The sequence below is a fragment of the Nesoenas mayeri genome (genome assembly GCF_963082525.1).
Source record: "Nesoenas mayeri genome assembly, chromosome: Z".
NCBI lineage: Eukaryota > Metazoa > Chordata > Aves > Columbiformes > Columbidae > Nesoenas > Nesoenas mayeri.
The window spans coordinates 61,753,464-61,771,722 of record NC_137542.1 but is presented as its reverse complement, the minus strand read 5'-3'; the positions used below and the strand labels follow the sequence as shown (position 1 = coordinate 61,771,722).

The window sequence follows — 18,259 nt, the reverse complement described above, 5'->3', positions numbered from 1 at the left end:
TTACTAGTAATTACCTGAAAATCAAGCCCCTTGTGGCTTTGATTCAAACATAAACTTTGTGTCTTGAATGACCATCCTATTGAAACTGCAAAACGTTGTTAATGAGCACCATAATAGTGCCTGATGTGAGTAGTTGTACTTCACAAAACTAGAGGGAAAAGGGGGTTTTGCTATGAAGAGTTTGCAGTTTGAGTTAAGCATGCAGAACAAAGATACAGATGGGTTGCAAAAGCAGACTCTAGATTCTGAGAATGAGCACAGTGATGACTGCATGATAAGTGGAGAAAAAGAGATTTGAGGGTGCATTTGGAAAGTACATACTATGTGGTAAATCCTTCTCAAAGTCTGTCTCTCTCAGTTAAGAAACATATTGTTGAACTGAGATGACAGACTAATGCTTTTCAGACTCTCTTCCTGACCATGCTTGGTTTAGCAAAGTATCTTAAAACAGAACTGTAAACAAGTGTTCTGTTTTGGATTGGGCTGGAGAGCTTTTGGTGTTAGTGTTCTTTTGTTGTTGTTGTTGTTGGGTTTTTTTCTTTTTTCTTTTTTTTAACTTTGTCAGTTCTGTATTTGAAAACAAAAAGCAAGCTGCGCATTAAGTGTTACATATTACAGTCTTGTGATATATTTAGAAGTTATAGTCCGTGTTCATTATTAGCTTTTTGGCAAATGAAGATTCCCTTAGGAGAATGCCCCTTTTCTAGCAACAGATATCGCGATTAAGAAAACAATAGGAAATTATTTTCTATCACCAGTTCTTATTTTTTCAGGAGGTCTTTTCATCAGCTGGGAATTTGAAAATCTTTTCTGTTGAGGACATCAAGCAGTGAAAGGGAATCAATTACTCTGTGTAAAATAAGACTATATGTAATATAAATATAAACTTTGGTGATTCTAGTCACTATTCATTTCATTTTTCAGAAATTCCTTCCCTGTTTTCTTGCAGTTGATGCAGTTATTTTTTAATGATGTTGTCATATATTGTAATTTTTACTTAGAAACTTTTGCCAGCATTTTTTAAATTCATGATTTTACTGAGGTTGATGTTCTTTCACCGTACTGCCATGAGTATAAATTCATGATTATAAACTCATTCTCATATTTTTTTTATACAAACCTATTTGTATTTGTTAAGCAATAATTTCCTGATATTTCTTTGTGTGTGTCAGGGAGTTAGTTATTAAAAAAATAATATTTTAGTGGCAGTTTAATTATTTTTCGTATGTCTTGAAAGCTAGCTATGGATTTTTGATGCAGGATAGTGCAAGATAGTGGTATTGTTATCCCAGTCCACCCCCTGCTGGCTGCACACGGGTATTAATTAGGTTATATGGAACCAGCAGCTGTTTTATTAGGGAGCTAGATTTGTAGCAGAGTCAAGGTAAAAAAAGATGGCGTAAAAGGCATTTTGAGAAATACCTTTGGAAAAATAGATTTGTGAAGAAATAGAATTATTTTACATTTCTAATCATGAGCAAATTGGGAGAAGCAACTGGTTGGTGGAGCTGTTTGGGCTATGTTCATGATTTGTGCTTTGATCTAGAAAGCTTCCTCATATGCTGTTGTGTCCATTACACCTTTACTACTTTTCAAGCCCATAGTTTAAAGCATAGCCCATGCCAGAAGAGGTGTGATGTAAATGCAGTGACAGCTGGCATATGGTTACCTGGTATGCTTTCATATTACTATTATTGCTATTATTATTACAACGTAAGGGCATAACTACTCAGAACACTTGGAGTGAAATATGGGTTTTGCACATACTGAGCTTACTAAATGAGAAGGTAACCTTTTAATTGCGATGCTTTTAAATCTGAAATCAAGGCGCACTGGATCTAGTTAAACATAATACTAATGCAGATCTCTTTTGCCTGTATTACATGTTACTAGTCTTAAATGCAGTGATGACAGTTGAAATGGTTCCTCAGCTCTCCCTTTTGGTTGTCTTAGTTGAAGTACAATTGCATACTGTGAAATGAGTCAAGTGATTAAAACAGAAATGAACATTACTTCTCAATGCTCTCTCAATTTCATACAGTTGGTCACCATCTTTCTTGAAAGATGCTCTCTGAGCATAGTGCTCCTGCTTTCCCAGTGCTGAGAAGGAAGGAATACTTCACATGTGCTGCAGGATGTATTCCTGCTCTTATATCAAATTATGATGTTTTATTCTTTTTTTTTTTTTTTGCCAGAGATTGTTGATTTATCTTGAACTTGTCATCAGCCGTAATCATCCAGACCTCCTTCTTTAATGCTGCCACCTCACCTTTTTATTTTCCTTTACCCTTAGTTTGTTGTCACATAATCTTTCACAGGTGGAACCCTGCATTTGTTCCTATGAAACTGCACCCTTGTTTTTTATAGACCATTTCTGTAGCTAGTTAAGATGATTCAGATTTCTAATCCTGTGCTGAAACATGTTTTATTATTTCAAGTCATAGAAAACTAATTACATTAAAGTAGGTTGTTTATTAGTACAAAGTCAGCACCAAAACAAATATGATGTGGTTTATCCTCTTAACATGCTTAAAATACCTTTAATTATTGCTCTTAATGAGAAAGATTTAAGTACTGATGCTAAAAATGTTTCATAAAGGTGTGCCCCCTGAGTATTTATGAGACATGTCAAAAACCCCAAACTTTAACATGTTTTCTCATTGTTTTATAATACTTTTTTACATGTCATAACATACATTCCTCATTATTTTAGAAGACTTTTAGTCAAAATTAATATATAAACAGATAATAAAGATAAATCAGCAGTAGTATTACGTGAGGTCTTTCAGATTCTTTAATAATTTTCTGAAGCTATTGCTGTGTCTGTGAAATGCAGAAATGTAGTTCATACTTTAGCAGTTACAAATTAAATGGATTAACTTTTCCAGCTGTATTAATTAAAATCTTTGCATCATGAAAAAAACTCCACAAATAAACAAATAAACACTAAACCCAGAAGTGCTTAGCTGTATATATACACCTTTGGTTAAGCTGGGATTGCATTTTCACGGAAACTTTTACTCTTGTGGGAGTGTTACCTATATATGGTAACAACATTGATGGTCTTACTGTGTAGAAGCTTTGAAGACAGCATGGTATTTCTGTCCTATGCAAGAACACTGGCTTCCTTGTTATGTGATGACAGTATGTCTGTGGTCACCTTGTAGGAGAATGTAGCTTTCTCTGCCTTTCCAGGAGTCTTTTTTTTTTTTTTTTTTTTTTAATGTATATGTCCCTCCCCACTTTGTTTTGGTGTCTTTCTGCCACTACTGTAGTATTGCATTTGGTGGCCCTGACTCCATCAGCTGTCCCAGGCCACGCTTTTCCATGGCAAAGCTCCTGTCTGGCTGCACCCAGTGAAGCAAGCAGACTGATGCCTGGGAAGCACATCACTTCAGTATTCTTCTAGCTGCAGCCACACTCCAAACCGCTTCTTAGCATTGCCCCCTGTTATGCAGCCATGAGATCTGTTTCTAACTACACACTGGACTTTGTTCAAGTTCTTTGTGGTTCTTGTACCAGGCCTAACATCATTGCCCATGTTGTCTGATTTCCTGGCCCTCAGTATTGTCCTATGAAGGTGTCTGTCTTGTTTCTACTTTCTACTCTCAGTTCCTGCATATGCCTTGTCTTTGATACTTATTCAGATCTTTTTATATAATCTATATGAAGTTTGAGTGTCATCTTGTTTCTTGTCATCTATTGTAATGTAGCCTGGTTTTGTTTGTGTGTTTTTGTTTGTGTGTTTTTGTTTGTGTGTTTTTGTTTTGTTTTTTAACCTTTTCTTACTTGCAGGCAGTGTAATAAATGTGTGGTTTTAAACCAGATGTTACAGAAGTGAATTCAGTATAAGTGAACCTCCTTGCGTACAGTTCTAACAGCTTTATTAATGTTTGTGCTTGCAGATTGTACATACAAAAGATTAACTGACTTTTATATATTGGAAGCTGTCTAGTTGCATAAACAGGAATACGCAGTATATTTGAGAGCTAGTTACTATCCATGTATACAAATACAGACTTTTCAACCAGCTGTTACTTGTGTATATTCTTTGGACAGTTAAAAGAAGTAGGTTTGAGTTTGTCTGTCTTGAGTTTGTGTCCATTTTATGGTTTTATTGTAAGCTAAATTAGCTTGGTTAGATTAGCTTGTATGAGATAGGCGTTGTGATTTTTATTTTTCTATTTCTTAGTGCTATTTGCTAGATATGACATTGTACGTTGTAAATCGATATTTGAAATTCATATTTTATAGATAAGATTTTATGTCGCTACAGGAGATCTGTATTGCAAAGCACGATGAAAAGATCCAGCAGCGTCACCAGAGTGAGGAGGAATACAAAATGCACCATACTGTACAGCTAGTAAGTATGAGTTTTCTGCTGTTGAATATAGCCTTTAGTTAATAGCTTGCATTTCTCATTATACATAATTAAGAGAATATTCAGCGTGATAGCTGTTTGAAAAAGATGGTGTGTATCCCTCACCTTTACACCATGGATTTCTGTGTTGTATTATGTTGGTAAGGAAGATTATATAGCTGTGTTAGGATGATATTGAACCCAAGCAAATAAAACAGTTCTTTAATGGTAGGTTCACAGTCTCAAGTGATTACTGCCAGTGCTGTTTGTTTACCACGTGCACACAGATTATTCTGAACACCTCAGAGTACAGCGTCAGACATGCCAAGATGAGTAAGAAAAACCATACTGGAGCACAAGTCTGATGAGGAGCAGCTGAGGGGCTGTTCAGCCTGGAGAAAAGGAGGCTGAGGGGAGACCTTACGCTGTCTGCAACTACCTGAAAGGGGGTTGTAGCGTGGAGGGTGTTGGTCTCTTCTCCCAAGTAGCAAGTGACAGGACAAAAGGAAATGGCCTCAAATTATGCCAGGGGAGATTTAGATTGAATATTTGGAAAAACTTCTTCCTGGAAAGGGTTGTCAGGCATTAGAACAGGCTCCCCAGGGAAGTGGTGGAGTCACCATGCCTGGAGGTGTTCAAAAGATGCACAGGTGAGGTTCTTGGGGACGTGGTTTAGAGGTGGACTTGAAAGTGTTAGGTTGTTGTACTTGATGATCTTAAAGGTCTTTTCTAACCAAAATGGTTCTATGATTCTTTACACGTGTATTCTTGAATTTTAATAAGCTCGTTCATTATTTTTCTTCTTTCTACGGAAGAAACCACTTGAATTGTGTCATATAGAGATGGAGCTCCAGCTGTATGCTCCAGTATTCTCTGCACAGTCTCATCACAGAGAATAGGCCAGGTAGTCTGACTCTTGTGCTGAACATAACAGACTATAACTTAAAGAATATTAAAATTTTGGGCTAAGTCTTGGGAACTGATATTGTATCAATATTTAATAAAGATCACTTACAAAGATGAATTGAAATCCAAGTCTCTTTAATTCAGGCTTCAATTAGATTAGTGAAAGTGATTCTGTTTCATCCTTATACATTTTTAACATTGATACATTTGTCCAAGAAGTCAGCTGCATAATTTATTTTATGAACAGGCAACTTGTGAACAACAGTGCATATTGGCATACTGTTTCAGGAACTTAGAAAAATACAGGGTTTTTTCAGTTACCTTACTGTAGGGTAAGGCAATGGAATTTGCTGTGTGGATTGTAGTCCATTTATCACTCTTAAAAATCACTCTTGGCAACGTTTAAGGACTTTCTTGTCTCTGAAATACTACAAGGCTTTTTCTTTACTTACAGATTTGCCCACTTATAAAGAAACTTCTGCTATATTTTGGCTTTTCTGTGTTGATAATGTGACTGAAAATTTATACTATTATTGTAAAATAGGTTTTCAACCACTGCTATTCTTGAAGAGAATATCTCCAGGGTTTCCAAACCTGAAACCAAATAAGAATTGCAATTTCACTCTTCTTATTTAAGAACAAAACAATGCAAACCAAAACAAACAGAAAAACTGCCTGAGTTTGAGACTGCTTCAGGAAAAGTTTGACCTGATTGCATATGTAGTATGCAAGTGTGGTGGTAGAGCTATTCTTTCTTCTTGGTATAATATTTTCTCTATACTTGGGTTTGAACTTTGCCACATTGCTCTGTTCACTGCATGCTTCTATTCCTATTTACCTTCTCCTGTTCCCTGTCCTTACTATTTTTCGGACATGTTCTCCTCTTCCTCTCCCTATTCTATACTTACCTCTTTCGAAATCACAGGAGCTGGTTCTTTGTGAAGGACACAAGGTCACTACCTGACTTCTGAAAATGGCAGGCAGGCAAACACTGCTTTTGTATTCACTGAATGACAGCAGAAGTTTACAAAAGTGCTCAGAATTTTTAATTATGATTAAGATGAGCATTTAAAAGTAATACTTAATTCTGTGAGACTTTTAAAAATAAAAGCTGCTGTTTCTGCTCAAGGTTTTTCTTCATAGTCACCTGTTCTATCACTTTTCCTGATAACTTCTGAACTTACATACAATGACTTTTGCTATCTGATAACTAGCATGCACTTTCAATAAATTTGACTGAAGAATAGTGTTTTGTTTCAAAGATGTAGTAACTTTGCTGAAGTTTTGTGAAAATGGATGATTGGTTAAAGGGGGAGGATCCAAATGTGTGTTTTCACTGAGGCAGGGTACCCAAACAAGAAAAAATACAACTGTCTTAGCTGCAAGGAGGAGCTTTGAATCTTTGTTGAAATAATATTAACAGAAAATCAAGCTGGGTTAAATAATGACAGCTTAAGTTAACTAAATTTAAAACTTTTATTCACAGTTGTAAATTATAATGAAAATGTTTACTTAATTTGCTCAGTATTGGGTTCAAAACGTGGCACTGAGTTCTGTGATTTCTTGCACTGAGAAGGTACTGTTTTAATATGACTTTTTTTAAAATGGGCAACCTTGCAGTTTGGACTGGCATTTTATTCTTGGAATGATAAAAAATGGATACTGTTTTGCTGTCTGGCTAATTTATACAATTTTTAATTTAAGGTGGCTTTTTTCAGTGTAATATTCTGTCACATCTCTAGGTATCCTCATCTTTCAAGGTAACAAGTCTTCAAGTGTTCCTGAAATCTCTCTCTACAGAGCTTTGGATTTCTTCAAGATTATAAAACATGAAATGCATAGTATTTTTAGGGGGAAGACAAAGGCCAAGTTTTGAAGTTCAGAAGTGTGTTTATTTGAGAAATAGATTGTTAGGTAATTCTTAAGAATTAGTAGAACAGTTATTTAAATTCAGCTTTTTTAATGATACTAAACATAGCATTGAATGTAATATTTACATGTTTTCCATATATTTTCTCAGAAGCGAGATCAATTACAAGATGAAGAGGAAAGAAAGAGCTCCTGGGTTAGTCAGGAACGACAAAAAACACTGGACAGACTTCGCACATTTAAACAGGTAACAGAAGAAGAGTTGTTCTTTTCTGCCAGTTTCTTTTGCAAAAGAAATTTTCAGTCATTCCAGGACTATACTATGCTACTAGCTATTGTCTTTCATTTTATAGTTGAAGTGTTCTTTGGAAAATTTAACACAAAATAGGGCATTCATGGTAAGAAATTCCTCTGCCTGTTGTATTCCCAGTGCAGAGATAAGCTTCTGTTCACTCTTACCTCAACACCTTGTGTCAAGACACTTGGCAAATGTTCCTGAAAGAAATGTAATCTAAATGCTGTTGCCCACAAAGCGCATTACTATCTGACATTCCCCGCTACCACTGATTACCCGAACATAGGCCAATACTTGCCCCTTCCTATTATGATATGTGCATCTGAAAATGCATAGAAGATGGAAAGAAGGGGAGAAAATAAGGAAAGAGGTGAACTTGAGACTGTATTAATAAGCAAAGACTTATTTTGGTTTTGCTTAATACATAAAAAAATCTGTGTGAGAAGTTTCTTTACTGGGAAGTTGTCTTGTTCATCAGTACACTCTTCATATCTTTATTGTTTGCAAATAGTTTGAATTGCATAGCTTCTGTAAATTAATGCGAATTTACTTATTTTAACCAACAGCTGTTAATGATCCGACTTTATGTATGAACGTATTGATATTGTTAAGATCTCTATTGTTTTAGGCCTACCACAATTGTGTAAAATGTATTAGACCTGTATTTCAGAAGCAGTTTAATTTTTTGCATAAAAAAGGCCATGCATGAGACTAATATAAAAAGACAGATATCAAGGCCGCAAATTTAAGAGCTAAAACACTGTGGAAAGTCTCAAAATGTTTTACAATTTCAAGACATATATTTTTAAGCAGTATTATTAAAATCTGAGGCCAGTGCCTTAGGTCAGAGAGGACTCTGTTGCGGAGGGAGCCATTGACCAGTTTTAGAAAAGGAAAGCAAGAGGGAATTTTGAATTTTAGTTTTCAGTTTTGAATGTGCAGTCTGGTTCTCAGTAAAATCCTAATTCTAACCCATGTATAACCCTGACTAGACAAATCACATATAAATTGGGCCTTAACTAAGAATAAAAATTAAGAAAATGGATAATTTTTGCTTAAAGCTGAGGATATATTTACTTTGCTTTTACATCCAGAGCAAAATGAATGAAACTAGCAGATGAATTGTACTTGTCAGAAAGGCAAACCCTAGTGACAAGTATTTACAGTCTAGAATAGTGCGATGCGTGTGCTTATCTAATTTTCAATAACTTACTCACCATAGCGGTACCCTGGGCAAGTAATACTTAAATCAACCAGACTGCGGTTGGCCCATGCAAGAAGAAAATGTGCAGCCAGCTCAGTGTCCTGTGTCGATCAGCCTCAATCTTTGCCAGCAACTATACAAATCCAAGAGAAGAAAGAAGGAGTGGAATTGGAAAATGCAGTTCAGCCTTTGCAAGTGGAGGAATCCACAAGCTTAGAACAACTTCAGGATCTCTCGTTACCTCCCAGTGGTGTTACCTCTGAGCTGCCTCATGGTAGTACTTCTCCACTCACTGGTAATGAGCCTCAACCAGAGACTGTTACTGCAGCACCGCTTCCACCTCCATTGCCTCCACCACCTCCTCCTCCACCTTTGCCCTCCAAGGAAGAAGCCACCAAATCCTTAGAGAAAAGTGACAGCTTTGTTAAACGTCAGAGTGAGGAGAAGGGAGTCCAGCACTCTTCTGGTGTACCACCAGCATATCTTTTTGACAGCAGTCAGCTAGTCAGTGCCAAGAAGAAGCTGAAGAAGACTGGTGATCTAGAGGGTTTACAGAGGAGGAGAGGTAATGTTTTAATTTCTGTGTATTTAATTGTAATGCACATCAGTTCCTCTTTTGAATTGCTCTACAGAAAACTGTATGCTGTGATTCATTTATAATTGATGGGAAAGCTGTTAAATCCTTTTCAGTTGACAAATGTCTGCAACGCAAACAAATGTTAGGACCTTTATAGCAGCACACAGTATACTGTTGAGTTGGACAGAAAACACTGTGAAACTGATTCTATGATCAACCACGTTAGACTAGCTAGAAAATTGAGCTAAACATTGCCTGAAATAATATTTTCCTATTGAGCTTACAGCCAGCACTGCAAATATCATATGCTTCACCTGGGGGTGCAGTGTTTTTTTAATAACAGAATTCTACATAATTTGTGAATTAGTAAAATGAATACTTATCTTGGGACCTAGGAGACCTGGAGAATGCTATCTTCAAGGTTTCTTAAAATTCTCAAAAATCCATAAACCCTCAAGTATCCTTGAGAGCTGAGTAAGAATATATATGTTTAACTACAATTGGAAATTAAATCTGTAATCATTCAGCAAAACATGTTAAGTAAATAGTTAAAAGGTCAAAAACTTCCTTAGGAACTAAAGAGAATGAATAGAGCACAAGTCTGAGCTGGGAGATCTCTTACAACTTGTTGATTCTATGCTACTTGTTTTTAACTATTTATTACATATATAAAGTGGGGAGAATGGCAGACATGTTTGAACAAAATAATCCTGGCGTTTCAGTGGCAGATATTATATTTGAGCTAAGTTTGTATTTGAAAATCAGAGATGGGATTTTCAAAAGTGCTCAGCTGAACTATTTTAGTGGATGTCACTGAGAAAAAGTACCTGGAGTGAGCTCTGATTCGCAGTGCTGTAATGTGGCTCTATTAGCATTTTATTAAAAATTCTGTCTGGCTCTATCAATTACAACTACAGAAAACAACCCTTCATTGACATTTTCTCTCATCCAGATAAAATCAAAATTAGAACTGTCTTCATCAATCAGACAGAAATGAGAATGTTTCCTCTAGAATTGTCCTTTAATGATTGGAAACCCTTGAAACAACTGCATAGTTAAAGCATTTTTAAGCTCTTATGTGTCTTGCAGGTTGCAGGTACAATGTCTTAAGTTCATTGTCAGTTTTGATGCTGCTGTGCTCCATTTTTCTTTTTCTGCAGTCCTGTTGTTTATTTTTCTGATATCTATTTCATCTTGAAATTTTATACAAAGCGTGTATTGTGTGTGCAATTTGATAGATATGTCATAAAATGACAAACATAAAATCAAATTATATCCTCCCTCTTAGGAGTATTAATGTCTGCAGCAGCAGTCTGCCTGCTGCTCTGTATTCCCTGAGATGTTCCAAGTCTCTAAGTGGCTTCAGAAATTTGTTCCTGTATGACAGATGACTGTTTTACAATCCTTCCTTCTTCAAATGTGCAGTCCTGTATTCTTTTCTCTTTTCCTCGTGTGTATTCCAACTGTCTGGGCCATTAGTCTGATGGGCAAAGCCAACCCATAAATGCAAAATAGGTTTAATAAAAGTATTCTACCATATATGGAAAAAACATGTAGGCAGATATTAATCTGCTGATTGATATGTGCTGCACATTGCAGTGCCAGTGTATGCAAGCTTTTTCAAGCTGTTGTACTTTATTGTAATGCATTCTCTGGGATAGGGATCTTACCTACTTGTCGCTCTTCAAAGTGCCAAAGCCTCGTTTTCATTTCTGCAGAGAACTAGTTTCAAATTTATGATAAAGAAAGGATTTGTCATGAAGTATCAGCTCTTCTCAGTTTTCATTAATTATAAAGGAAGGGAATTTATATAGGCACAGTGTGACTAGGTGCTAATACATGAGTCCAGAGAAGCAGGAAAATGCACACTTGCATTTGACTGTACTACTGCTTCCCTCACTGACATGTAGTAATAGTCATACAGTAGGTAAAATCAGCCACAAGTGCTGAGAATGCACTGTGCAGTCCAATACGTAAGGTATGTACTCAAAGTCAAGAATGATAATGTAATAAACACTTTTTAGTGTGTTGCGTTTATTGCAGCTGTTTTGATTTTCCTGACTGCAGACAGGAAAGCCATTTTGTTCAAAACATTTTACTACCTGCCTGGTGGGAGGTTAAGTGGCTTCAGAAATGTAATTGTCTGTGTAAACCAGTACATGTGTAAAACAGTCACATGGTAGCAGGGAAGATAAATTTGGAGGCTAAAACAAGCAGAGGAGCTACCATTATACTTAATAGTCTGGGACTATCACGTTAATAGTATGCAGCTTCTTTTTGGTGTGTAGGATATATAAATGAAGACTGATAAAATTTAAGTAAAAATAATACTGAAGGTCTTTTGATTTGCTGCAGTGAGTTCCCCAATGGATGAAGTGCTGGCTTCCTTGAAACGTGGCAGCTTTCACTTAAAAAAAGTTGAGCAGAGAAGTCTCCCTCCTTTTCCTGATGAAGATGATAGCAATAACATCTTGGCACAGATCAGGAAAGGGGTGAAACTGAAGAAAGTGCAGAAAGATGTTTTGAGAGAATCCTTCACAATTCTGCCTGATACTGACCCTCTGACAAGGAGCATCCATGAAGCATTGCGACGAATTAAGGAAGCATCACCTGAGTCAGAGGATGAAGAGGAGAGTTTGCCTTGCACAGACTGGGAAAATTAACCTGTAATTAATCTACATTTTTTAAAAAAGAAATATTTCTCCAACACTTTTTGTATGACAGTAGTGGCTAAGCCTCAGGTTGTGCATTCTAAGAAACTTAGTATAAATGTGATTAAGCTGTCTGACATCCAACATGGGATAACATGCACATAGGAATTTAGTAACACTGACTTTTCGAAGGTTTATAGTAAGGAAAACTTTTATGGGCAACATCTTAGCTTTTTATTGTTTGAATACTTTTGCTCAATATTGACAGGACTGCTTCTATGAAAACCTCTATTCTATGTAGTAAATTTGAAGGGACTGTTTGCAGCTTACCAAAAAGCTTTAAAAAGCTTTTAAGTAACAAACCAGCCCAATCACTCTTGGACACACCTCATACTTATTTTCTAACTACTTCTGGCCTTGTAAAAGTTGAGCTTGTTTATTGCTTCAGACTGATTAGCTCCAATTGAAGGAAAATTAGTTTTGACTGCTGAACACATCGAAGTCTTATTGGTTACCCTGTGTGACTGACTCTTTGATAGCTTGGTTTCAATCTGTAAACTCTCTGATTTAATTGAATTGCCAGACTATAAATAGTAAATATACGTATGTAATTTATATTTCTGCTACTCACATGAATCCCATGACCTTGCATTATACTAAGCTATAGTGCCTGAAAGCATGGATGTTAGACTTCAGCAGATGAAGTTAATGATTTCACAACAAAACAGAAATTGTCAAAAGATCAATTTTCAAAATTGCGGCTGCATCCGTAGCATAAAGACATTCTTGATTACAACAACATGACAGTGGTGGTTCTTTTCTGCTATTGGCATGTGGATGAACGTAAGTCTCAATGAAAGCTCCCACTAAACTTAAAATTTTGAGAAAAAAGAGGTATGACAATCTGCAAAGAATTTAAAAATCTGTTTAGAAATCAAAGTATTTCAAGAGAATGGAAGATAAATATTTATAATCCTTGCAACACAGCTAGCAGTAGGAAAAAAACAACCTTTTTGGATATTTTTAATCAGGCATTCCTACTGTGGTTAGTTATTACCATAGCTGGAGGGTGACTATTGATGAAGTGCTACAGCTGTTTAAAAAGTGATGATGACTTAGCCCATCATCTGCCAGATATTTTGATTATGAAATACCATGTCTCAAACTGTTCCATTCAGTATGCTATTTTCAAATAGTAATGTTTAAAAATTTTAAAAAGGAAATTAAATGTTGCCTTCATTTCCTCATAAACTAGCCATTGGCCACACTAATGATTTAATACTGTTCAATTATGGCATGCTCCTTCTATACCAAATGTACTCCTAGTTTTGGAATTGAAAATCAAGGAATGGAGGTGTACTTAACTCTTGCTGAAAGTCAAAGTGAAAATAATATTGCTTGGATGCAACTTTTTTCTATTACTTGCATACTGAAAACTCCCACTACCACTGCCCGTCAGAAATCAAATGACAGCTACAAGAAAAGACATACCTTGGAAATGACTTGGCTTTCTCAGTGCATTTCAGTTTTCATTTCCTAGATAACTGAGCAAATTTAAATTTTTTTATTTAACTTTATGATTTCAGTAAATCTAACTTAATCTTTGGGATCTTGTTTACCTTTTTGAGCAAGAATACTCTTTAATACTATGGGTCATTGAAAAAAAAAAAAAAGGATTTTGGCCAAGAATGATGTTGAATTTTTGTTTTCCATTGGAAGAGTATCCTCTTAGAAGACTTACGTGTACATTGCCATACAAAATAGATACACATTTTCCTCTGATGTCTTTTGCAGCCTCATAGAAGCGGTACAGAGTGCAGGATGAAAATCACTGCCATGTAGTACCTGTAGTGCAGTGGTTCTTGTCTCCTTTTTACCAGCCTACAGCAATGGTATCTTCTGCTTTTAAGGATGCATTCCTGTCTAATACTGAGGTCCCGTGAAATCCCTTGGACCTAAAGTGGGGTGCAGTGTCAGAACTTGAAGTGTGTGCTCCTTGGAGTTCTCCACACATCAGGGACCCACTTTCTCTTACCAATATCATGTTTTATTATGAAAACAATCCTGTTTTCATGAGATGAGACTATTTAACAGATAGTACAGATTTGATTGAATAGTGGTTGTGCAAAATAGCTAACAGCTTAGAAAGGGAAAACAGGCCCCTGCTGAAGAAGCATGTGAAATAATCTGGCAGAACAGAGATTGAGACAAAGCCCTTGTAAAATTCAGCTAAATAAATGCTTTTCACATAGATTAATGTGTTTGCTTGAACATACAGACCTATGACACAGAATTTATTACATTATAGTAAAATCTAATTAAAGTCTGTTGTAGAAATCACAGAATAATATTTCTTACTCCAAAGTTACCCATTTAATACTATGCTTTAAGACTGACCCGTTATTTTTAACTGTAAGCTCTGCACATACAAAAACCAGTTGCATAGAGATTTTGGGTTGAAAAGAGCTATACAAAAAGATATTGGCACATATGCTACAAACTATGCTTAATACATGTACATCCTTGTAGGCTAAATGTAATGCAGTTATTTGCCTTAGGAATGAAGGCTAAATCTGATAAAATGATATAGGCTTATCAAGTGCCAAAAAGTATCTAAGGTATATGCAAGGAGTATTAACAATACCCACTGAAGTGGTTTCATTAATTATTGAAGTTTGAAGACAAACTGATAGTAAATAATTCCTCCAGGAGATCTAGTAATCTCTTGTATTACCTGCCTTATGACTTAGCTGCTACATAAAGTTATGACTAACTTTTTTAAGAGCAGTTCCTTTCTTATGGACACAAAAACCATGTACAAAAATGTTGAGGCATTCTGTAAATTGGAAATAGAGCTGAACAAGCCATATAAAGATGCAGTAGCTTCTGTAACAAAAATTAGCAGATCACTGGTTATCGAGTGTCCCAAGCCTATATGTGTGTACATAACGGTATATACAAATTACTACAGTACATTTAACAGTACTGTAAGTAATGGCAAACCTGTGTTTCTGGGAGAGACAGATAGAGCGATGGATAAAAGTGAGCTTTTGTTCTCTATAGTCTTCTAATCCAGTATTTTGGGACTTTAAAAACTGTAGTCTATGTTCCCTGCCAACAAGACCAGAAAGCAAAAAAAAAAAGACTTGGTCATTTTTGGTGTGTCCTGGCTCCAGAGCTGATACATCATTACCCTGGGAGCAAAGAGAATCAAGGTGTTTGAAGACTCTTCTCAGTATTGCATGTTAGAGTTGCCTAATATGTTGATCAGAAAGTATTTGTACAGCTGTTTAGCTTTTCAGATGTTCCTTTTGGTTTTTTTTCTTCCCCACACAGGTGATTCACAGCTACTGACATGAGAAAAGAGACCCAGTTGAAGATTACTTTTCTTCTTCATTTCTGAAAATTCAGAGCCAGCAGTTATCACCATCAACTCCACAGGAGGCTTTCCTTGGCAAAGAAATTGTCTTTCTTTGGCAAATGATTCAGTAGATGGAAAAAAATGGCCTAAAATGTTAATTTTTGGGTCACACCTTTAGTTTGTTATAAAAATTCTAGTTTAGGCAGAAAGCTAAGTTGTTTAGATGTGCGTTTATATAATCAAGAATGCCCAATTCTTATGCACTTTTTATATTTGCAGTAGTAATGTGTGACCAGTTAAATGAAGGGGGCATTTTGAGTTGGGAGAACACTTGCTCTTAGAGTAACTTGGGGATTCAGCCACAACATCCAACTAGCTATAAAACGTCCCCTTCACTGCGTTGAATATATCATCTGCTTGAAAATTCAATTAATAGCCCTTTGCAGAGAAGCTTGCTATGTAGCAGTGTGAGATTATGGAAAGAGCAGAATTCCTAGTTGCTCTGCAGTAGCTGAAATTCAGTAACATGCAACTAAGATTTTTTTTCTTCTTAGTTTGAAGAAGTGTATGTCAGTATCAAAAGTAGCAAGTGACCACAGCACAATGAGAAATAAGAGTTGAATTCAGTACATATTCAAGAATGTCATCGTTTCCAACATGGTACATTTAGCAAGACAAACTACAGGACCTTTTTAGAAGGTCATTTGTAGTCTTGCACCTTTTTAAAGTAGACATTTTCATGCTTTTTTAAAATAATACTTAGCTACGCTGAACCAAGTTAGTTATACTTTTATCATTTAAGAAGCAATATTTTGTAATTTAATACTTAAAATTATTTTTCTCTTTTGGTTTAAAATGGCTTTTGATTAATATAAGCAGCCATCTTTAAAAAATATCAAAGCACTTAAACATATTGATAGTTCAGTTGTGAAAATCATGCTTCTGTTGCTGGTTTTTATTATTCTGTTTAGTGGCTGCAAAAATGTTTGTACTTCATACCCAAAAGCCTACTGGCTAGGAAAAAAAAGTTCCCTTTTGATCCTGACTGTTTTTTTTTTAAAGGAGCGTTACAACTTTCTCTGCTGTGAATACTTAGAAATAATCTTAAACTTCATGACCAACAGCTGCAGGCAGCTACTCTTACAATACCACAGTACTAAGAGATGTGTCAGTGCAGATATACAAGTAGTCTTGTACCATCTAGAAATTCCATATGATACCGAAGTCAGCCCATTACAATCCTAAGATAACTGAATTTTCACTAGTGTTTTATTTTAACAGCATGGCATACACTGTGCTTAAGAAAGTCACAGTCCCTGTCCACTGTGTAATGTGTTCCATTCAGTGTACCTATTGTAACAAACTGCTATGTGGATTTAGGTGGCTTTTTTAAGTGGAGAAATGCATTGATCCTGTAATGTAATGGAACACATACTGCATAAATGTTTGTCACAGGAGATTTCACATCTTTCCATTTCGATATATAAAGAGGAACAGGAGAACTTACCTTAGCAATAGGCTGTGTAACTTAAAAGGAACCTCAGCTGTTGGACCCTTCAGTTGTTTTGCTGTGGTTGTCCTGAAATTAAAGCTCTGTCAGGCATCTGAAAGGATGTCACTTTACCTTTGCTGTCGACAGGAATATTTTTAACCTTGTTGCCTTATTTATAAAGTTAGTGAACATTCATTTTTCAAAGTACCTGTAAGCAACGTTACTGTAGAGTTGGATTGATTTTGCAGTATTAGTTGTCAGGTCTGTATTATTCTGTCCTGAGTTCAGCTCTGTGAAACACTTGGTACTGGCTTTCCAAGGACCTAAAACTACATGATGTTTTTTTTGTGTGGTTGTAAGCGGTCCAATACTGTGTTCACACAGCAGTAGCAGCATTTCAAAATTCATCATAATCATTTGACATTGTCTGTACTGTAAGCTGTGGTGTATTTTTGCTCTGCATTTGTCTGTACGTCCAATCACAACACATGTTAAAACTAAGGTAATCAAATACATTTTTGGCTGTAGCACAAAGCAGAACTATGACGTAGAATGGTAATGCAGATTATACAGTTCATCTGAAACTTAGTGCTAAATTAATAGTGGTAATCAAGCAACATCTAGATCCATTTTTTCCTGTTATCTAGCCTGCAGTTTTATTCCTTAGAGTATGCTTATGGGACACTAGCAAATTTCCAAGCCAAGGAAAAACAGAGTAATATTAAAGTATAGGTGGCCGTGGTCCCTTTGCACAACATTTGTGTCTAGAGTTTACCACTGAATTGTGATTTATCTAAATAGCTCCGTGCTGTACTGTACTACAGTTTTCAGATTTGTTTGCCACTTGATCTGTCATCTTTGCCTTGAAAAATGTGTGCATGACTGAGAAAGATTTCTGTCCTTAATCTGTTTTATATTTAGCTGAAGTCTTAGATACCTGTAACAGCTTAGTTTATAGAAATGGAATTCTCATACAAGCTGGTATTTTATGTGCACAAAAAAGTAGTTGTTATGCTGAGCATAGCAGCTTCTATCAGTTCAAAACTGCCATCTTCAGTGTGGAAAGTAAATGTTTTTGTTTTTTGGGTTTGGTTTGGATTTGGTTTGGTTGGTTGGTTGTTTTTTCCTTCCATATACTGCTAAAAAAGTACTCCTGGATTTTAATCGTCCATGAGTCACTAGATGTCACAATTTCACTTAATTTTCTGTTTCAGTATAAAAATTGTGCATATGTAGCATACAGGCTAATGCATAAAACTTCCCATCCTCTGTAATGTGAAATTTTGCATTGCCATGGCTGGAGCAGCAAGTGGGAAAAGTTCAAGTATACTCACAAGAAACTTACAGAAATTACGACAGTCCTGCATTGACATCGGTTCCTCCATAGCTGAGAAAAGATGTAATAATTGTGTTGTTCCTTCAGAGAAATTGTGGCAAGCATCACTACAGAAAAACATGTAAACACATGCAAGGAAGGGGAGCCTCCATAAAAAGACCTTTCTACCTGTGATTAGTATTTTTCATTTGTGGCTGGACTTCATTGT

The 18,259-nt window shown here is 36.0% G+C and overlaps 1 protein-coding gene across 1 annotated transcript in view; it reads left to right on the top strand.

The window, feature by feature from the left end:
- JMY (junction mediating and regulatory protein, p53 cofactor) overlaps window positions 1–18,259 on the top strand; it is a 70,117-nt gene extending 51,858 nt beyond the window's left edge. Inside the window, exons 7-11 of the mRNA XM_080362739.1 lie at window positions 4,277–4,363; window positions 7,287–7,382; window positions 8,653–9,199; window positions 11,567–11,877; window positions 15,199–18,259. Coding sequence (XP_080218865.1) covers window positions 4,277–4,363; window positions 7,287–7,382; window positions 8,653–9,199; window positions 11,567–11,874 — 1,038 coding nt within the window. The 3' untranslated portion in view covers window positions 11,875–11,877; window positions 15,199–18,259. The remainder of the gene's footprint in view (window positions 1–4,276; window positions 4,364–7,286; window positions 7,383–8,652; window positions 9,200–11,566; window positions 11,878–15,198) is intronic.